The sequence below is a fragment of the Anoplopoma fimbria genome, chromosome 23, assembly GCF_027596085.1.
Source record: "Anoplopoma fimbria isolate UVic2021 breed Golden Eagle Sablefish chromosome 23, Afim_UVic_2022, whole genome shotgun sequence".
Taxonomy (NCBI): domain Eukaryota; kingdom Metazoa; phylum Chordata; class Actinopteri; order Perciformes; family Anoplopomatidae; genus Anoplopoma; species Anoplopoma fimbria.
The window spans coordinates 14,699,306-14,721,888 of record NC_072471.1 but is presented as its reverse complement, the minus strand read 5'-3'; the positions used below and the strand labels follow the sequence as shown (position 1 = coordinate 14,721,888).

Genomic DNA, 22,583 nt, shown 5'->3' with positions numbered 1-22,583 from the left:
TAAATTAAGTCTTATATGTCATAGGATAGTATGAGGGGGGAAAAGTCAATAAAAAGTCAAGTGTAATATGTCAAAAAAAAATCATAGTTTTAATCAAGTTTCAAGTAATAGCATAGTGTTGAAGAAAGTAAAAAAAGTCATAGCATAATATGTCGAATTGGTTTTTTTTAAGTCACATTATATAATGTTAAAAAAAGTCATAGTATAGCATGTCGAAAAAACAGATAACTCATAGTATAGCATGTTGAAACAAGTAAAATATAGTCATAGTATAGCTGGACGAAAAATAATAAAAAAGTAATACTATACTATGTTGACAAAAGTCATAGTATAGTATGTCGAAAAAAGTAAAAACAAGATCATAGTATAGCAACCTATAAAATTATCACAGTAAAGCATGCTGTAAAAATGTATTTAAAAAAATAAAAATGTATTACAGTATGTTGGGAAAAAGAAATTGTTTAATATGTCATCAAAAGCCATGGTAATACTCAACAATTATTGCTCCAGTTTAAAAAAAAAAAAAAATCTAACATTGTCTTTAATGGCACCACAAGATCACATTATCCATTTGTCCAACTCTGATTCTTCGCTGGATATTGTGAAATGTCCATAAAAATGGGTGTGGATTATATTATCAACTCAAACTGAGCAAATAAAATGACCTTACTCCGATAAGACACTGGAAGTGAAACACTAATGTATTAAGTACTAAATGTTGGAATTGAAATCCCACTGAATTGATAGAAAAATTAAATTTCAAACATTTATTTTGCTTCCATTACACAGATTCTTTTAGTGGGTAAATATCTGTCTCTCTCTATCTTGATTTTGTGACACTGTGTTTTAGAGAAATAATAGAAATGGGAGTAAATAGTTTTTAAATAGGTGTGAAGTAAGATTCAACATCCTATTAGATTAGTCTGCTGTGGTGAATTGGTGTTTATTTTCATCCAGAAATACATTTGTATTTATCATATTTCCCAGTCAATGGTGAGCACACCAGCCATGTTTAAGCAAGAGGCAATGTGGAGAGCTCGTAAAGAAGCTCATTACACTACATTACGCATGCTCTGTAGTATTGGTTTGTATTGCACAACATGTTATCTCTGTGTTTACGGAGGCTGAAGTATATTTTCTCTTTGTCTCTGTCCTCTTAGGCTGGTGGATTCCCTGAAGAGTCTGCAATAAAGGCCCCACCCATTCTGTATATACTCCTGACCTTTGACCCTTTGGTATGAAGCGTTGTGACTGACCTTTCCCTTCATCCCACTTTCCTCTGGACCCCGGGTTGCCCCCTTCCCCACCTTCAACCGACCGTAAGCCTTGGCCTCGGCCTTGGTTTTATGGTTGCATATTTATATCTGCTTGTACAGTGAAAATGTTTCTTAGTAAAGATTGCAATGAGTGATTGTACTATTCTGTGTTAAAGATGGTTTGATTTGAAATAATTGTGATACCGGACGACAGGTGATCAGTAAAAATGTCTCATCCATTTAATTACAAAAAGTACGTTTAACTGCACAGGATATGAGTCTGAGGACAAGTCTACACTTTGTTCACCGCAGGAAAATAAAAAGTTGAGTTCATATGAACTGATATCGTTCGCAATACAGAGACATCCTGCCGTGTAACAGCAGTTACATGATATCTCATTTTTAATTCTTATGTAAGATCATGAAGTGAGACTTGTCTCTGAATCTGCAGCCAGTTAACCCACAAGAACATGGACATGTCCAGCTAAAACAAAGGAATGTCTTTCCTGGGTTAACTGGCCAGCTTTCAGTCCAACCTAGCGTCCTTGATCAACTGAAGTAGCCACCTACTTGGCTCACTGCACCATGGCCAGGTCTTTGAGCGCGTGGCTCCGGTGCTTCTTGGCTTTGTATCCGGGCCGGAGGAACTCGATCTTCCTCTTCTTGGCTTCTATTTTGTTCTTGTGTTTCTTCAGTTTCTTCTTTGCTGCGATGTCTGGGTTTGCCACCGCCTGGGAAAACAAAAGAGAAATAAATTAATGGGTAGGAATAAAGTTGGCACTTGTGTGTTCGTGTACGTGTTTTTGGTCATCATACCTGCATGGCTCTGTGTCGTTTGCGTGCAGCTCGCCTCTGTGAGAACTCCTTCTGGACAGCAGAGAAGGCCAGAGAGAATTTCTCCAGCCCCACGTGTCTCTTCAGCAGCTCTATCAGCTCCTGTGCCAGGTTCTTCAGGGTGGGATCTGGACATAGAGAGAGATTGTTTGTAGGAAGTCTGAGGATTATTTCACTGTTCTGCCTTTTTCATTACACATGACAGGTAAGGAACCCTGGACAAAGACATTTTGAGGATTTTGTTTTAAAGACAGGTTGGGAGCAGGTACCTTGGTCTGCATAAGTGCTGTCCAGCTCCCTGTAGAGAGGAGTGATGAGAGTGGTCAGATAGGGGCCAAGTCGTTCCTTCCCCAGGTCCATCGCCATCGCTCCCAGGAACTTGAACACACACGTTCTCTGTGGAAGAGCAGAGAGTGGAGGGAAAGAAAATGTAACTATTTTACAATTTAGACAATTAAAAAAAAAAGTTTTCAATGTTAATATTTCAATAAATTGTAATGACATTTCTGGTTTATGTTGTTGAGAAATCAGAATAATTACATCTACTAGAAAATGTACCCTTAGAATTACTTTTTCAATGATAAATACATTTTGGTACCCTTCAATGAGATTGGATGTAAAGAAGTAAGACAAGGCTAGTTTGGTTTATAGCAATCAGAGGGAGGTGTCTGAAGTTAACCAGAGAACTGGACATGAAACTATTAGCTTCTATGGGTGCCTATTATAATGTTAACTAATCCTTCCAGGTATCCTCTCTTCCCCCGTTACCTGGAAATTGTTCCCTTTCCTCTACCATCATATCTGCCAATCCCTCAAATGCACCTTGAGGGGCTTTATCAAGTGGTGTGATGTATAAATCGGGCAATTCCATGTAACACAGTTGGTGTTTTTGAGACTGTCGCAATGACACCTAGGATTTCTCATTTGGTATTTCTTGCTCCTCTGTTTTGTGTCTATTCCTGGCATTCATCTCTTACATCCTCACTGGGAGGAGTTAAGGGGTGAGGAAGAGACACGAGTGACGGACGGAAGCAAAGAGACACATAAGCAGAATAAAAAGCACCAGATGTGTACCCTGAGGGGAACTTTGGGAGTGAATGCTGCCTCTCTCTTGGCCATCAGGGACAGTTTCTTTATCAACCACAGCAGGGAAGGAGGCCGATCATCTTTGTCATCTTCATCCTCTTCTTCTTCCTCCTCTTCCTTTTCTCTCTCCTTGTCATCTTCATCTCCCCCCTCTGCTTCTTTCTCTTCCCTCTCCTCGTCATCTGCGTTCTCCCTCTGCTCCTTCTCCTCATTTTTCACTTCTTCCTGAGGGGGAGTGACGTCAGACTCGGGAGAAAGGAGGTAGATCACCTTGCCGACAAACAGCAGGTTCTTGATCACCTGCGGGTGGAGCAGAACATTTCTGTCAATCACCTCTCATGTGACTCATTTACCTTTGACAGAAATTTGTTTTGGTAGAGTTTGGTCACCTGCTCTCCTGACGCTACGTCTAGGAACTTGGACTGTAGCTGATGGCAGAACGATAACGCCAACTCTCTCATCTGTTGTCAAAAGTCATAAAGAAGTGTTCAAATTATGGGAATAACATTCAAACTTAAGATCACAGCTGAAAGAATTTGTACTCACCTTCTTGTCCAGGCTGCTGGTAATAAAGGCGGTGGCTGGAGACAGAGGTGAAGCATCTCCCTCTCCTCTCCATACAGCGACCAGCTGCTCTGCCTGATGGGCTGCAAACAGCTGACCAAAAAGCTGCGAGGCAGTCAGCCACACCCAGCAATGAGGGTACCGCAGGTGGGCTTCAATGTGACCTGCAGGAGAAAACTACATTTAACGACTTGTGGCTGTATGCCTCTGACAAACAGTCAAGTTGCATTTTGCATCCATGTCAGTCCAACATGTCATCACTTCATCATTTTGTCCTATTAGACATTTGTGTGAAATTATCATAAAAAGTAGATGAATCTGTGAGTTATGGCCAAAATAAGCCTTTCCAAATTTGAAGTAATTGCCTTGAGGCGTTCTTGAGATATAAAGGTCACGATGACCTTTGACAAGTGTAATAAAACCAGTTCATCCATAAGTCCAGGAAAACTTTTGTGATAAAGTTGAAGAAGTTCCCTCAAAGCGTTCATGAAATATAGCTCTCATGAGAATTGTACGGACGTATTCAGTCACCGTGGGTCACCGTGACATTTGAATGCCAAAATCGAATCAGTGCAACTCAAAAACATAATGCCTCCGGCCAGAGCTTTGGCCGACGTGAGGGCATAAAAAAAATTGAGCGAGAGTGTGTGGAATGTGTAAGTGTAAGTGATAGAGGTTGTGTGTGTCGGCCCTTTACCCCAGATACTATAGAGTGTGTCGTGAGGCTTGCTGAGCTCCAGCATGCTGCAGTGTTTGCTCAGTTTAGTGATGAGAGTCAGAAAACTGAACAACAGCCTGTCTGCTCCTCTCTCATCCTGCTCCTCCTCGATCTGAAAGACACAGAGGGTTAAAGATGCTTTCATTTCCTAAGGCTTCAAACTTGTGGACAAAGATTGTGTGAATTCGTCGCCTCACATCTTCATATTTGTCAGGGTTTATCTCTTTCTCCAGCAGAGGCAACAGGTCGTCCATACGACGGGCAAACTTCTCCTCCTCCAGCTCAACGTACAGACCACAGATCTGAGCCCCGAGACGCCGCAGGCTGGCCTGGGAGGGCAGGGTGGGGTGGTTAGCGGTTTGAATTAGACGTTTTTCAAAATATTAAGACCAACATACCAAAGGAAACAAACATGAAACTAATATTACAAAATTTAAAGAAAATCTGAAGTTGAAATTGTGAATTCACTTTGTGTAACATTGTTGCCCTACAAGTGTGAGTGTATGTGCACCTTTTCTGCATTCATCCAGGTGTTGACGAGGGAGAACAGGTTGTTCTGGTGGTTCAAGTCCAGCTTGGCCAGCAGGGCCTTGATGGCCATGGCGGCCATTTTCTTACAGCGTGATGAGTCATCGTTGACCACAACAAGGGCCAGCGGGGCGAAGAATAAGCCGCTGTGCTGCAACAGCAGGTTCTGAGCGGAAAATGATAATGTTTGCCAAGTCAAAAATCTGCACTGGTAAAATGTGTTCTGAGTTAATCACAATATTGAGATTTTTGACTGTCGGACTTATTATAATTATAGTTCGACAGTACCCAGGGTACATGCAGGTACCCTGGGTAATGTTGCAACAAATGCATTAATAATCAAACATTCTGTTTTTCTTGACCAAGTGCAGACTTGAGAGGAAATGTACGCACCTGGGGGAAAGTCTGGAAGATGTAGGCCAGCATCTCCAGCACAGACTCCCTGCCTGTGTCATGCTCATAGTGCAGCTGGGCCACCACAAAGTCCAGATGCCCTCTCAGCTTCCTCCCCAGGGGGTAGTCCAGCAGGTATTTTAGATAGATCTGCAAAACACATGGACACTGGCTGAACAAAACATATTTCAAACTTTGTTTTGTCATTCGGTATACAGCGAAGAGAAGAAATGTGGATTCTCCTTTTATGTGCGAGTACCTGGCGACAGTGGACTCTGATCATAGCGTTGTTGCCGGTTACAGAAAGCATGGCCACTTTTTTCAACACCTGCTCCATCTCTGGAACAATGAGCTTCCTGGACAGAATTGCCTGGAGGAGACAGATACAAAAACAGATGCACATGTAAATACATAGCTCAGTTGGCAGTAAATCCTGGAAGAATTGGCACAGCACAATAAACACCCAGGTGAGCATCTGACCTTCAGCAGGCCGAAGGCCGTGGCCTGGCGAGACTGGTCGTAGATGTCCTCCTCAGCATATCCCAGCAGCACTTGTAGTTGTGTCTCTGAAATCTGGTTGTTTTTGACATTTTTCACCAGTATGGTGATAGCCTGAGAGACAAAAAGACAGAATTAACATGCAGCAGTTTCATCTTTTTTTTGTTCATGATTTAGTTGGAACAGTTCCACAACCTAAAAATGTAATTTCTTAAGAAAAGATTTTACTGCTCTTTCCCTTTCAAAAGTCTCATATTACAGGAACCTAAATACTTCACGTCTACTTTGTTATGATTTAGCCACAAACTAAAGGTAATGTTCCTCAAACTGATAGTCTAACCCGTTTATCTTCAGGTGTGTGCATGCACGTGTATTTATTATTTCTGGTACCTTGAAGCAGTTCTGGACGAGGAGGAAGTTCTCCCCGCGGGCAGCGCCAGCCTTGGAGTAATCCTTCAGCAGGACAAAGAGCTGCTTGGTCAGCTGGTCGGCGTTCTGCTCCACTGCTGGCAGAGGGAACTTCAACAGCCAAGTGAACGCCACCAGAGCCTCTGTGATCACCTGGGAGGGAGGAGAGACGGGGGAGAGGGCGGAGGGTAGCGGAGATAGTACAGGTTAAAATCTCAGATATCGGAGTGGGTTCGATTGACGGATGCTCAAAGTAAGAGGCAATAGCAGCACCCATGTAAACATAAAACGCTGGTACCTTGACGTGCATGGAGTTGAGGCAGTCGAGCAGCAGCAGCACAAAAGGATCCAGCATCTCCAGAGCCGAGGCATCAGACGACGTCACTTTGGATTTCTTAAGACTCAGGTGGAGCAGCTGAGAAACAGGCGGACACACATTATGGCAAACACTTCAGAAAAAACAAACAAATATATTACATTAAAGAATCCTAGCTAGGGGCATTTTTCAATGTGCACCTTGAGGCCGGCGTCCACTAGGATGTGCATGTTGGTTCTGCTGTTGACCGGAGCTTTCTGACCTCCTCTCTTTGGAGTTGGAGGCAGGAGCAGGCAGCTGGGAGGGGGCAGTCTGGGGTCTGGGGGAGGCTTGGCTGAGGCTTTCTCTCTAAACACACACACACACATATACAGTGTCATACATGGCAGGTGGATATAAGCATTGAAGTAATTTACTGTATATTGATGTGAACTTGTTTTTGTGTATGTGTGTATGTGTGTGTGTGTGTGTGTGTGTGTACCGGTCTCTCTTGGTAAGCAGTGGCAGGCTCTGGCTGACCAGGCTGTGGCACAGCAATAAGATATCTTGAGAAGTCATGCCATCATTGACAAGCAGACCCAGGACCAGTCGTCTCAGCACAGCACCCACTCTGTTACACACCTTCAGACTGAATGAATTCTCCAGGAGCTGAAAGTCACATTCAACGCTTTATGTCAAGTCACTTTTGTTTCAAGAAAGGCTCTCTTTCACTACCATGTGAGTCTAAACACATATTGATTCGTATATACTTAAGCAAGTCTTTTTTTATATTCTCCCCCCTCACCTCCTTCAGTGGCAATAGGAACTTGGTTACGCTGTCCTTGCTGCAAAAGCGGGCCAGCAGCTCGTAAGAGTCCATGCTCTTGCTGTGTCGAGCCTCCATCAGCTTGGAAACGATCCCCTTCACCTCCTTCTCCTCAGCCACGGGCCCGAACAGCTCGTTGTTGAAGATCTGACCAACAGGGAAGGACGAGAAAGATGAACGTAAACGGTGACCGTTTGTCGGAAAAAAACACAAATATGAATCACATTTTTACTAAAGATTTGAACTAAATGACTGCTAAGCAATCTTTTGTATTTGACATAATGGAGTCTATGTGGGTTTGTGTTGTGAAGCGTTCTTACATCGATTAGCATGTTCATGCATGGGTCCAGGTCACCACTCTTCAGGGTTGGACTGAGGACTAACAGCAGCTGGTATACTGTGAATGTTAGCACGTGGACCTGGGTAGAGGGGAGCACAAACAGATTTATTAGGACTTTCAAAGACACTTCTGACCTGCTTTAATGGTTGTGTCCCTGTGTGTGGTCCTACCTGGTAGCCCTTGACCAGGATCCCGTGCATCTCTTTGAGCAGGTACTGCAGGTACCTGAAGCCTAAAGTCTCGATGATCTTCACCAGAGTTCCCCTGCCCACGTCACGGACCTCCTGGAAACGGTTCCTCAGCACCACACACACCTTGATCAGGATCCTGGACACACACACAAAAAATTTTTTAACAACAGATAGACAATTTACGCATATCACTTAAATGTTGTCATTTTAAACAAACTACTGTACACAACAAAATTAAGTAGTCCCATATATATGATCCCAAAACAGTGTCGAAAGCGCACACACACACACAGGGTACACAGTACACAGTTGCATACCCAGGCAGGTTGACCTCCATGATGTTTGGAGGCAGAGTCTGCATCAGTTTGACCATGGCGAAGGCTATCGGTATCCTCGCCACCTCCTCATCCTTCACATCCTTCGACTTCACTGCCTTGTGCTCATCGTCACGCTTTATCTAAACGAAACACAAACACACTTCCACTATTATACTGCTGTTTAGAGCTTTCATAACCGATTAAGACTGTAATTGTGTGTTTGCGTCATACCTTTGCAGTGAGACACTTGTGCAGGCGAGGCAGCACGCTGTTACTAACGGTCTGGTGGATGGTTTTGATCAGAGACTCCAGCTCCTCTGTGCTCTGCGGCAGCCCGCTGGATACTGCGATGGGTTTAGGAGCCGCTGGCTTCTTGGCTTCAGAGGTGGCTCCTTCTTTTGGGGCAACATGCTTTTCTCCACTGGTGGTGTCCGTTTCCATGGGGACATCAGTAGGAGCGGTCTTACTGTCTACATCCATTGCCTCCTCGTCATCGCTTGGGTCTGATTCGTCGGCTGCAGCTTGCTCCTCATCCTCTGCGTCCACTGCAACACTCTCAGCTTGATAAAGATATGTAGTTTGATTAAGGATGTTATGTCTAATCAATAAGACGCATTATGACATCACATTTATCAGACTTTGTATATTGCTTTAAAGCAGTACGAGTTGAGAATTGTAAATGCGAATATTCACTCACCCTCTCTGGCCTTGGCTGCTTCCATTTCTCTGGCTAGGGTCTGATGGTCAAAATGGAAAGCCTCCAGGACTGTCACCAGCAAACTGGAGTTAAAGTGGTACAAATGAAAAGAGGAGGAGAGGGAGCTTAGTACAGAGTTTACAAAACACATCAAAAAAACATGCTAAATGCAAAAGGTCGTTGAAAAGTAATGCAATGGTTTAAAACCGTAAAAAACACACACACAAAAAAAGAGACAAACCTACCTAACAGCCAGTTTCTGCTCAGCCTGCCCTGTCTGCAGGATGTGGACAAAGTGTTTGAGGTAGTAGAGGTACTTGGACCAGGTCAGCCTGCGGCACACAGCGCCCACCATCTCCACAGACGCTGATATCATGTTCTCATGCTGCAGTGTGGGAGGAGAGGAGAGTCAAGACACACAAACTAACAAACAAAACGCGTGTATTTTTCTATAAAAGTTCTGAATGTACGTCTGACTCACCTTGAGCATCTTTTCATCTAGCAGGGCGGTCATGGCGTACGGCATGATGTAACTCTGGAGAGAACGAGGCGTCATCGCCACCTGGCCCTCGGTGAGCTGCTTGGCCAGCTTCCTCAGGGCACGACCCCGACGGTGGATCTAAACAGGAAGAATGAAACACATACTTCAGTTTGTAACGAGGAAGGAAGGAGATAGAGGAATGAGTATTCGTGGTTTCTCTCTTACCTGGATGTGCTTCATGTGCTCAAAGAAGTCAGACTCAAGGTCACCGTAGTTGGTGAGCTGTACCAGGTCTCTGAACTCTTTCTTGGAGGGAAAGGTCTTCACCAGGCAGGCCAGCACTGTGGTGTATTCATGCTGCACACTCTAGTAGAGTGAAGGGTGGTGGAGTAGAGAAGGATAGAGAAGAAACCACGTTTTTCAACTTAATTCATACCGAGTGAGTTAAGTGGTTTAATATTTAGAGCATAACTCTTGATACAGCTGGTGTGTTTAGAAGTGGGAGGTGTGAGTTCCTACATCTGTCTTGCTGCGCAGCCCCTTGTGTACAGCGTCCAGGATGGTGTGTTGTACAAGATCCTTGTAGAGCTGTTCTCCAGCACCGACCGCCGCCAGCTGCGTGATCACTGCGGACAGACACATGGTGGCGTTGTCTCCCAGCGACATGTCACCGATCTGGAGGATGAAAGGAGGGGAGGAAATAATCAAAGCTATTGAAGTAGTAAAGCAGTATTAATTTAGACCAGTATATGTGTACAATATATCTGCTTACCTCAAAGGTGTGGAAGCAGTTGTGCATGATGGTGTAGATGTAGTCCAGGTCCAGAGTCGTCATGTCTTTGACACGCCTGGTGGCGTCTTGGAAAGCAGCCAGACGCACGTCAAAGTAAATCTCATCCAAGTGTCGACTGTCGAATGCATTAAGCTGAAGAAGGCGAGCAGGAAACAATCAGTGTTTTTTTCTTACTGGTTGCAATGTGTGAATGTAATAAATGCACTTACCTTTGTTGCTAAATCAGTGATGTACGAGAGTGAAGGCTCAAGATCTGAAAGAGTCTGAAAGCAGAGCAGCAACGGCAGATTTAAAAGGGAGGAAGATTAATAAACAGGCGTACACAATCTCACAAACACTTGATCTCCGTCCGATTTTTGAACGTCGACACATTATGAGGGTCACTTTTGTCAACATCGTTTACAGCATCCTTGAACTGGTGGAGGTCCATCAGCATGTGCTGCTTTTGTCCTGAATACTATGCACCTTGTTGAAGTTAATAAATACATGGTCTGTGTAAGCGTGACTTCCTTGTCAACACACCACACATGTATGTCTTCAGCTAAAATCACCGTTTACCCGTTCATCACAATAAAAAAAATAAAAATAAAAAAAACATTTGGTTATGTTCTCTACTATACCTGGAAGACATTAGTGAGGGCCTGTCTGGGCAGCTTGTTGTGAATGACGGAGAAGAGTTTGCTGATCGGTCGCAGAAAGGCGGAAGGCTGCACGCACTGTCGCAGGAGGTTCTGCACCGTGGCAAGAATGTCGATTTCTGTCTCCTGAAACAAACACACAGTAAGGTCATTCATGTGCAGCATGAAGATGTAGAATCTATTACAAAGATTTCCAATATTCTCATCCTAAGTGGAGCATCCCAGGCACAGATGCTTCTCTGTTCGCTGTAAATCCCACCTCAATCACTAATAGAAGACCAAAATCAATGACCATGGTTCTGACCCAGATGTCAACCCTTCATAACTTAAATCTATTAATAGGTAGAGTTAGCTTGATTTTTCATAAGAAATTTGATTACAATGAAATCAATCTAATTTAAGCTTTCTGTATCATAGCATTTTTTTTTTTAGAACAGACAAAAATAACTAGTAGGTCTTACTTGAGGATTGTGGGCTTTCTGGAGGTAGGGCAGCAACAAGCTGATGAGCACAGAGCTCTGCTCCTTGTCGCTCACAAATCGACTGACCCTGACGGAGAAAGAAATGAATTTGATGAAACGACTGCATACAGTGTATTTTTTTAGAGATAGAGCTTACATACAGTAAAACAGATAAACTATACTGTGTTTTTACATTCAAATAAAACACTTACTTGGAGAGGATGTTGAGCTCTTTTGCCACCTGTGCCCTGAACTTCTTCTTCTTGAGTCGGTCTGTGTTGCGTACGACTCCGCTGAGGTACTGCAGCAGGGTGGATATGTGAGGCAGCAGCACTCTGGAGCCCTGACTCAATGAGTCTGCAGGACACACAGAAACATGCACAGTTAACTTTGTCCAGCAGTGACATTTAGCCAGACACTGGAATTAAAATAAATATGTATACAGGATATAGAAACTCTGCTAACCTGCAGTGACAAAAGAGCCTTCTTTAGGCTGTGGGAACACACAGCCGTTGACACTAAACTCTGTCTCAGCCTCTGAGGCAACAAAGTCTTCAGTGGTTGCTAGAGACTCAGCAATGTCCATTATCACTCCGATGGTCACTGGGGAAGCCTTCTTGGCTGAGAGGAGGGCGAAGACGTTAAGGAGGACATCACACTCCGGATGGTCCGGCCTCTGCTTGGCCAAGAGGGGGAAGTACCTGAGACAGGCCAAAAAAAATGTGTACTTCCTTAAACTCACTCTGGATAACAACAGGTATTAAGTGATGAAGATGTTCTGGTAGATGGATGAGACAGAAGATAGGAAAACACTAACCTGGCATTTTTGCACCACACATGGATGAGTTTCAGCAGAGGGGTGGGGGAGTAAGGGCTCTCAGTAGGGAGACGACACACCTGCACAAACAGAAATGTTAACCAGGCATGTACGGATTTTAAACCAAACATGAAAACATTTAAGTTGTTTGCAACATGTACCTGAGGCCAGACCACAGCCTGAAAGACAGCATCCAGCTCGTCTGCACTGAAGTTATAGGAGTCGAAGCCGTCAAAAAAGTCTTGGATCCTCAGGATGCCGAGTCGCCTCAGGTTCTTCAAGGGACTGATGCAACCTGCACGCAGCTGCAGATAATATGGAAAGATCAACAATTAGAAACCAGGGCACTTTATTTAAGTTTGCATCTCTAAATGCAAGGGATTTTGATAAACTATGCTTTTGTTAACTATGTTGTATTTAATTTGCTAGTTTTGAGATACTCTCAAGTTATTAAGAAATAATTCAGGAATCTGAAGAAATTAACAAATAGTCTCATCAGTCACTATCCTGATTACCTGTTCCCTTTTGTCCAGGACGATGGACACAGAGGCGGTGACACAGAGCAGGATCTGCAGCACCTTGGGCAGGTAGATGTGGATGAGGTGGCCCAGTTTCTGGATCACCACATTGATGATGTTCAGCAGGCTGTGCTGCCGGCCCAGCGGCAGGACGGCACCCACATCTGTCTCAGCTACTGCTTTCTCCACTGCTGCCAGGCAGGAACCTGAGGGCAAAAAGATTGACTATGTGTGATTTTAAATGGATCAACCTAGATCTCATAACCCATAATGACAAAGTGAAAAGTTTCTTCATTTTCTTTGGCAAACTTATCAAAAATAAAAAAAAATGTAACATCCTGCTGAAGGAACAAGTGTGAGGCTCAGAGAGACATCAATCTGTGTTAAAAATGTATACAGGTTTAACTATATGATTTTCTAAACACGCCATAAGTTGTTACAATGCTTTTTGAATCAAAAACTGTATTTAATGCAATAGGACTGAACTAATATAGAAGTTTCCCTTAAATGTTTTTATTCAGACATATTATCATATCAGGCAAAAGATAGAGTTTGCCCATTCGCAACATTAGACACTGAAAACAGTTTATTTTAAATATGTTGAATCTGGAATCATACTCATCATATTCAAACAGTAAAACCTTTGGATGCAAACTGGATGATTTATCAGGTCCATGTCAATAGTTTTTGTTAAAAGTGTTGCTGCACGTTATGATGACTCCAATATCCCAAATGTACGGCACACACTGCAGTGTTGTCTTTTACAATCAATATAGTACAAGGTGTTTTTGTCTGTGGTAAAAGATAAAAAAAAAAATACGCTTTATGACAGAGAAAATCTTTTATTTTCTACCAAAGACATGTCCTACCCTGACTGTGATGGCAGACGGGCTCCAGCAGCAGGTTGATGAAGATTCCCAGCTCCTCAGGTTGGCAACCTGCCAGGAAACGCAGGATAATGGAGGACCGGGTGGATGCGCTCGCCTTCCCCTGAAACTTACTGCCTGCTTTACTGCGCAGACGGCCGAACAGGATCCTGTGTCATAAACGACAAACACAGGGCTGGTGACTGAGACATCAGATCAAAGTGTCGGTTACTTCTAACAAAGATATGGTACATTATCCTATTGTTTTTAGTACCTTTTTGAGGGTAAAGTAATTACAAACCAAAATTCCATTGTTTTTCAGTACATTTTTATACTTTGGTCTTTGTAGAGATTTAACAAAGGAGTTTTAATGTTCGTTATTTAGAGGTGCTGAAAAGGGCTAAGGGCTAGCTGTTTCCAGTTTTTTATGCTAAGCTAACTGAACAGATACAAGAGTGTTAATATTCCCCCCAATTTGCAGAATTATTCCTTTACGGAAGCCAAAAACGAACAAATGGAAAAACATACCTTGCCCCCCCCCCCCCCACACACACACACAACACACAAACTCACTCACACCCACATCCACATCCACACACGTACCTCATGAGCAAAGGGATGAGTCTGGCTCTGTGTGAAGCATCAACCACTCCTGTCTCCTCAGAAATGTTGAAATGGACAATCTCCTCTTTGAAGTGTTTGTCATCCAGTAGCCTCTCAAGATTCTCCCTGTACACACACACACAGAAAAATAAAGGTCAAAAGACATTACCCGTGCAGCTTGTAGTGGTTCACATGACAATAATAACATGCCAATAAAAACCTGTGCAATACATTACACATTACACTGTGCAATAATAGTTAAAAAGTTAAAAATAGTTGTTGTTTTTTTTCTCTGTCTGTAAATATAATATTTCAGTTATTGTTGTTTTTTCTACTGTTTTTTTTATTTATTTAATACTTGTTTTATTTTATTTATTTATTTTATTTTTAGCTTGTCTTCTTCTACTATGTCTCTTGTGTGCACTTTACTCTACGCTGTTGTAAGCCTGCAAATTTCCCCGCTGCGGGACTAATAAAGGATTATCTTATCTTATCTTATCTCTTCAATGCCTTGAACAAAGACCTATTTGAAAGATAGACACTCTTGGGATAAATAAACTCCCAATTGCCCATAATGTACCCTCATAACAACACTATGTGTATTTAATAACTACTTAATAAGATATGGATTACGAACAGCATACAAAAAAAAAATCGGAATGACAGGGTCTATTCACGTCTGTCATCCTGAACAACGAGTCACACACAATCATGTGTAACGCTAAACCTCTGAAATACACATCTGTCTGCAGGTAGGCCTGCTGAAGGTTCAGTAAACTGATAGCATGATAAGAGACAATAGAGGGCATGATGTTAGGCAGAGTCAGCACTGAGCTGGAAGTTAACATTCCTCCACCTGTAACCATAGAGGGTGGAGGATGAGAGCTCTGATTCCTATCGAAGACGCTCACAATGACCTCATTGAGGAAAAGAAAGAAAGGGAGATTGTTGCTCCGAGAGACGTATTACTGTATATTTGCTTTCCTGTCCATGTCTCAGGCGGTTACGGTAGTTTTCTTACTTGTATGGTACTATGTTGGAGTCTTTGTATGTGAGAACACATTCCAGTGCCACTCGCTGGATCTGCTGGTCCTGATGGCAGAGCAACTGAAACACAGAGAAAAACATATCATTCATGTTCGATGTCCTTTACACTCAACCATAATATATTAAAACACAAAAGGTCAGGCGGCCCCAAAGATCATATTTATAGCAAAACTGTGATATTTAGGTCCCAGTATCAAGCAGCTTCAATGTTGGGTTACCTGGTTATACAGCTCACTGAGGCTGCTCTCCATGTAGAGAGAGCGAGGGTTGTTGAATTTGGCGAAAACCTTCAGATGGACAATCAGCTGTCTGAAAAAAATAAAAAGACCCACACAGGCTTCAATTAAACTTACAAACTATATAACAACAGCACCAGTGTTCTGGTTATAAAGAAACAACGAATAAGCCCTTATGATGTTCACATACTTATGATAATGATAGAATATAATAATATATCCCTAATAGAAACAGGACACCTGGCTTCATGGTTGTTCTTTAGTTGTGCAATAGTTAAGGATGACTATCACAAAGCAGGTTGAAACAACATTCAGCGTGATCATGATGTCTTACTTGGCAGCAGCTCTCTTAGGAAGAGCCTTCCTCTGTTGTCTGCCTCCTTCCTCTGCCTCCTGCTCATCATCCTCTCTCTCCTCGTCTTCCTCCACAGCCATCCCAGACTCCTCTAGGGCAGCGTCATTCACCTTCCTCAAGTCCTGAGTGGGGGCCACCAGCAGGTCGGCCGGGTAAAACTCATTCCTGTCAACAAAAGAAAAAAACATTAGGGCTAGATACTTGGACCCACGGATGTCACAGATCTACCTGTTACAACATTTTGGAAAATTATTTCCTAAATACACAATAAAGCGAACACTAACCTGATGAACCTGAGCAGCAGAGGCTCAGCTCCCGGCTGCGTGGTTCCACTCTGTCGGGGAAATTGGTCATGCAGCGCCACAGCAGGCTGCGGAAGTTGGGGAAGTCCGTCCTCTCGTTGGGGTTGGAGGTCGACTTCAGCTGCTCCAGGAACAGCACCCCCATGTCCCCGCTTTCAATGACATCACAGCCTGGCTCTCCCTCAAGTCCTGAATAATCCTCTTCATCATCCTCTTCGTTCTCCTGCAATTCTTTTTCTGTGACATGCAGAGAGAAAGATTTACTTTTTTTGTCTCATGACCTTAGGGAATTTCCCCTTGCAGTTCAAAACACAATAACACTGTGGGGTCCCAACATGTTAGAGCTGACATTGAACAAAGATTATACTCATGACCGTATGAAGAAGACATAGAGGGCATCCTTACCAGCCAGACCTGCCACCATTTCCAGAAGTTCATGGTAGACCCTCCAGAAGTCCTTGCTGTCCATCCCTCTGGCATGGCTCCTGTGAGGAGGAATGAGACTTATTAATGCTCAATAAATTAAGCCAAATATATTAACATATATTCAGGCATGTTTTACCAGTAAGGCCTGTTAGAATTGTTAGCATTCCTCAGTTAAAAATCAATGTGTTCAAAAGGGCAGTAAAATGCGAAAAATCCATGGCACTGTACATGTTTTGAAAAGTTCTCCATGTATAAAAAGTCCACAACTGACAAAAAATAAATGACTAAATTAATCAAACCAAAAGTGTTTTATTTCAGAATCTACTATACTCACACAAGAAGTTCAATGACTGGGTCCCACAGGGGTCTGAAGTTGACGAACAGCATTGCAATAAGGTAACGCAGAGGCACCTGAAAGAAAATGAGCATCTCTTAGATTCGCATATAGAATTCATGTCACCAGAATAAATTCTGAATTCAATGGTGTTGCTATTTTCCAACTAATAAAAAGAATAAGAAGCAACAGGAGAGGGTCATCTGTACCTGCTGGAAGGTGCCGGGTGGCCCCTGAGGAAGACTGCGCTGCACCAGGTCGTGTCTCAACTTCCGCAGGTGAAGCAGCTTGTCTCTGTAGTCCTGCACTGAAGCCGGCACCAGCTCAGCCTGCAGGCACACGGCGAACACCGGCTGCACCTCCACGGTCTCCTCACCCTGCACAGAGGGGCAGACACTCACACAGGTAAGTACTTGAGCTAATTGTTTTTCTAAATTTGGGGCAACAGTGGCTCAGAGCGGGTTGATCCCTGGCTCCTATGTGTCCTTGGCCAAGACACTTAACCACAAATTGCTCCCACTGTGCCATCGGTGTGTGATTGGGTGGGATTGATTAGTTAGTTCTGATGGGCAGGTGTAACCTTGCATTGTAGCCACTCCCATTAGTGTATGAATGGGTGTGAATGGGTCAACGACATGTAGTGTTAAAGTACTTTGAGTTGTCGGAAGACTAGAAAGACAAATGCAAGTACAAGTCTATTTACAAATAAGAATTTAAATTTGAGTTTCATGACAATCTGGACTGAAAGTGGTACCTCGGTCTGGGGAGGGAGCTCCGCCTCAAACTGAGAGAGAATCCTCAGAGTCAGCAGGCGAATCTGAGGGAGAAAAGAATTCAGTGGTTAGAAATGGTGGTAAATATATCAATATAATCATATTATTCCATGGATATTCTCTGACAGTTTACAGGCACAAATGCAGCTTTAATGACAAATGCGTTCTTCAGGTTCCTGCTGCTGTGACTGCAGACCTACCTTGGAGATGTTGGAGGAGAGGTTGGCGTGCAGCATCTGGTGGAGCTCCAGCAGTGCACTGTGGGATAGGTGCTCTGAAACGCCGCTGAGTGACAGGCGAGTGTAGTACAGGTCTCCCAGCAGCAGGGCAGACATGTCCGTGGGAAACTTCCTGTAACAGCAAAGGTTCTGAGTTAAAATGATGTTTCCTATTTGATAAAGGGAGACTCTTCCTTACAGTCAGCAACAAAAATACTCTTTTCCATAAGAAGTGAGCGATGTGTTTTTATATTAGTTACTTGTAGCTCTCTCTATTTTTATTCAGTTGTTACCAATTTGTTGATGAATTGACACGTGAAATATTAAAACACACATACGCGGTACTTACTGTAGGATTGAGTTGACCTTGTCCACGGTGACCAGTGAGAGAAGCTGGGCAGAGCCGTCCAGAGTGAGGAGGCAGCTCAGGGCCTGTCTGGCTACAAACAGACCAGCTGGAGGGTGGAGAAGTCGTGATAGGACAGAAGGGCTTCAAGTCAGTCTCCAGAACAGAAAAACTTAACACAGGATTCAAATTTTTCTTTCTATTTTTAAACAGATTTAAGAGGACTTCTTTGTGGGAATTAAGACCTTCCTCCTTCTAAACGCTGTTGATGATCATAGATCATTAGACAACTTAAATAAATGTTGTTGTTTTGTTTTTTTAAATGGTGCTTAAAGTTTTCAAAACTCTTTGCTTGATGTTTGTGATAACCACGAATAAAAGAACCACAACGGGTGTTCACTGGCTCGATTGTCCATTTGAATAATAAGTGACATTATTTTGGCAGTTTTTTTTAAATTGTAAATTAGGGAGCTGCAAAGGATTAATTTTATTATCGATTAAGAACCATCATTCAGTCATTACAATTAACTTACTTTTAACTAAATAGTTAGATTAATCAATTGTCAAAAGCTCAGGTTAAGGGTCACATATATACATACATATACACACATATATATATATATATATATATATATTCAACCCTAATAAATCACAACTGTTTCAGTTGCTATGAACATTTTGCTATTCAAGCTTCTCACACTTTTCATACAGTGTGAACATTAAAAAGAGAATAAGAAATCACAAACCTTTTCCAAGTTCCTCTGCCTCAATCTCACACAGAAGGTGGTTTAAGAAAGCAGTCACAGCGGGAACAACACTAGCTGGAGCAATGGGCCTGAAAAAAGGGAAAAAGCGATTTACACTATCAGTATATTAAATAGAATTCATCAGTCAGACATTTCAGCAATGCATGCATGCAGGCAGATGGTGTGTGAGGATAGAAGTGAGGAAGCAGGTGTAATCTTTTCACAGTAACGGTCAAGGCTCATGCTGCAATATTAGTTTTTTTTCTCTGTCTTTCCATATCAAAATCATAGTGTATGTGTGTGTGTGTTACCTGAGGTGTGGCAGAAGCACCAGGGCGCCCCAAGGCAATGACAGGTCAGTGATGGACTGGTTCTGCTCCTCAGGAAGTTGGATCAGTGACAGCACCAGCTCTGGCACCGCCAGCTGCTCTGATGTTGAACTGCTGGCCTGGCCGTCCTCCTTAGTGCTGAACACTCTGAAAAACATGTTTATGGAAAATAATACAACTACAAACACACAAGCGGATGTTTTTAATATTAACTTTATGAAAATAAAATCTTTGATGTATAGTGTAGTATCTCACCCTGTGGTCTGTCCGGTGAACAGCAGTGGGTAGGTTTCAAAGGCCATGGAGCCGTCTGTGGGGGCGGAGCCTTGGAGAGGATCAGACTGACCAGCGCGTCTAGGCCACAGTGGCGGGACACGGGATCGCCGCAGCCAAACAACCCAGTTGAGAAACGCAACAGGCTTGGGAGGAAGAGCTGGATGAGAGGAAGGTGAGAGAAAAGTAAATGTCAGGGAGTCGTAGAGGGAAAAAGAACCAAAAACAGAGGAAAATAGTAGATATATCACTCTAGTGACGACTCACCTGTTCAAACTGTTTCATGGTGAACATCTCCTTGGTGAACTCCAGTATCAGATCTTCCCCCATTGTGCTGCCAAACACCTTGTGAAGAAGAGAGAGAGTCAGAGAGGCACATGGGAACACACCAACTTTTCTTTTCGTCGTACATAAATTTACTTTACGACAATCTGCACAACATACAGATGCAATCTTTTTTACTTTTTAGCACAAACACACACCTTTTGAACCATCTCCTGGATGAGTGCCTTGGGCAGGGAGATATTCTCCCCGAGGAGCAGGGAGGAGGTGATCTGGAGGAGCAGACGGTAACAAGAAGCCGACAGAGACGAGCTCTGAATCAGGCTCAACACCGTCTGTAGGAAAGATGATGAAAAAAATGACAACAAAAAGAAAATTATTGACTTTCAGGGGAATGACAGTTCTTGTTGACTAATTGTGCTTAAAACAAAATCTCATAAAGTTGTGTTCTCCGGTTACCTGGCATACAGCCTGTGGCTTGGTGATCTTGGCTCCGTCCTTGTGGGACACCAGGGTGTGGAAAATGAAAAGCAGCCTCTCCAGCTGCTCTGTTGCCTGCTCCGCCTCTTCTCCTTTTGCCTCTACAACCCCCAGGACCTCCACCACACTGATCTGTACATGGGGACACACCACCATCAGACACAAGGCAGGGAAAACAACAAATACAATCCTTGGAAGGCGAAGAAAGGACTGTCACAGATGATTATTCGGACATCTCGCCCACCTGTAAGGACTCCCACAAAACCAGGAAGTGTTCTCTCTCAACATGATTGGCCGCTGCCTGGGCCATGTGATCCAGTGCCTCCTTAACGGTGTCCCAGGGCAGAGAGACTCCTGGGTTGGTGGAGGGTCCGAGCTTACGCAAAGCTACAGGGAGAGCCTGGCGAGATAGTTTGAGAGAAACAGAACGTTCAGGATAACTGTGTCTGTTATTACACAGCTTTGTTCAGTCCACAATTCAGTGACATTTCAAACGACAAGGTTTTAAATTTCTTTGCAGAAAATAACTTTTAAATGCCCCCCCCCTACGTCGCCCACTCCTTGGAAATTAAACTCACATTTGCAGCGCAGGAGTGGAACATGTTTCGGACTCCTTTGCACATTTCGAACAGCAGCTGACCAGCTCCCTCAGCCTTGTCGGGGTGCTGCTGCAGGTCTGAGAACACGTGACACAGCAGGGCATCGAGATCTGGGACCTGTGTGACACACAGAGATGCCATTGAAAAACAAAAATGGCACTTTAGGGCACAAGAAAGGAAGGTACGAGTTCCTGTTTGACATCTGCTCACACGCAAATAACTCACCTTTCTCATCAAAAAAGAGAAGCTCTCTGCTGCAAACTTGCGAATGTGCTCTTTCTTGTGCTCCAACAATGTGCTGTATAAGCTGTGGGGTCAAAAGAAACAATAGGTCAGTGCTACAAAGGGGGAAAAAAGAAAAAAAATCAACCACATTGGAAGAAAGATACACCTGATAAGCATTCACAGAGTCTAACTTGATCTTATCCTCTCACCTGTAGATGTTGGTCATGTCCTTCACCATGAGCCTCCACAGGTACTTGTAGAGGTAGGAGAGACAGGTGAAAGCCCACTCCAGGACCTCGGTATCCTTGGTTTCCAGCAGTGAGGTGATCAGAAGGAAGAAGTCGGGGAAGTGGGGGTAGAAGTCAGTCTGCAGGTCTCTGGCCAGCTGCACCACCAGGCTGGAGGAGGAAAGAGAGGGGAGGCACGGCTAGTACGTCACCTTGTAATTCAACAACCACTCCCTTCATTAAACACATGACAACTTACTCCAACAGCGGCTGGTAGGCCAAACTGTTCTTGACAGCCAGGTGTGTTTTCAGACTCGCCACTATCGACTTCTGATGGAAAACCAGCATGTTGAATGACTGGCTCTGGTTGGAAACCTCTTTCGAAAATGTAGCTGTAGAGGAAATGGATTAATTTTACATTGGCTACAAACACACAGCATCTTTGTGACAATATAGCAAATTCTGTGGTATGCGTTATATTTTATACATACTGAAATGCTCTGTCAAGTCGAGGTCTCTCCATTTTGTCAGTCCTTCAGAGAAGTATGTTTCTACTTCCTGCGTAAGGAGCAAACAGGTCATTACCAATCACATGCAAACAGCATTAACAGCGAGAATCTCACTCTATTAGCAAAAAGAACCATTATGTTGCCAGAATGACTTTACAAACCTCTGCATAAGATCCAGTCCTGTCAATACGATGGATGACATTAATGTTGACATTGGCAAGTCTTTCAGCAAAAGTGAGAAACTGAAAGAAAACACATCAGAATGGTTAAATGTCTTTAAGAGCTGGGAGACAACCGATCTTCAATAATGGGACTCTGTTAGGGGTTTCAGGTTAAATGCTATCTTTTCCATAACTATCTGAGTGAAAACAGTGCTTTTTTTCATAACTTACATACAAAATATCAGTTAAATAAACTGTTATTACACTACTACAGTTATGTCTGATCTCCACTATACCCCTGCGCCTCTATTAGCATCATGCTACATGAAGTTTCTGGACTCTCACCCTAAAGGTGTTCTCAGATTTGTGATACGAAGACTTGGATTTAATCTTCATCTTTGCCTTGACGCTTGCTCCGTGATTATTTGTATTCCAAAGGTCTTCGTAATATTTAAACAATTCATGAAAACTAGAACTTGTTTCCTCTCTTGGCTAGGACTGTTTACACACACGCCGACACCAGGGCGCCGCCATGATAAACATTGCATTGTGGGAAATGTTTACTCCACGTGGTGGCTGAAGAAAAG

At 43.2% G+C, this 22,583-nt stretch overlaps 1 protein-coding gene across 1 annotated transcript; it reads right to left on the bottom strand.

The window, feature by feature from the left end:
* Positions 1–509: 509 nt before the first annotated feature.
* utp20 (UTP20 small subunit processome component) lies at positions 510–22,530 on the bottom strand. The gene is given in 63 exon segments (XM_054624874.1): positions 510–1,987; positions 2,073–2,218; positions 2,360–2,486; positions 3,165–3,476; positions 3,566–3,637; positions 3,723–3,904; positions 4,438–4,570; positions 4,656–4,787; positions 4,970–5,152; positions 5,380–5,529; positions 5,639–5,749; positions 5,860–5,991; positions 6,268–6,438; positions 6,584–6,700; positions 6,802–6,949; positions 7,083–7,249; positions 7,386–7,553; positions 7,727–7,825; positions 7,917–8,073; positions 8,255–8,394; positions 8,486–8,814; positions 8,952–9,034; positions 9,197–9,336; positions 9,433–9,570; positions 9,658–9,798; positions 9,952–10,107; positions 10,205–10,357; positions 10,435–10,488; positions 10,846–10,989; positions 11,325–11,412; positions 11,537–11,681; positions 11,790–12,025; positions 12,142–12,221; positions 12,303–12,446; positions 12,657–12,865; positions 13,529–13,695; positions 14,129–14,254; positions 15,150–15,235; positions 15,394–15,484; positions 15,746–15,931; positions 16,051–16,075; positions 16,078–16,305; positions 16,474–16,553; positions 16,829–16,905; positions 17,038–17,205; positions 17,583–17,645; positions 17,802–17,952; positions 18,169–18,274; positions 18,912–19,000; positions 19,223–19,387; positions 19,496–19,550; positions 19,553–19,673; positions 19,781–19,858; positions 19,996–20,130; positions 20,255–20,407; positions 20,520–20,675; positions 20,854–20,991; positions 21,100–21,181; positions 21,309–21,497; positions 21,586–21,718; positions 21,818–21,884; positions 21,997–22,077; positions 22,342–22,530. Coding segments are annotated over 63 exon segments (8,490 nt in total). The 5' UTR covers positions 22,393–22,530; the 3' UTR covers positions 510–1,831.
* Between the last annotated feature and the right edge of the window lie 53 nt (positions 22,531–22,583).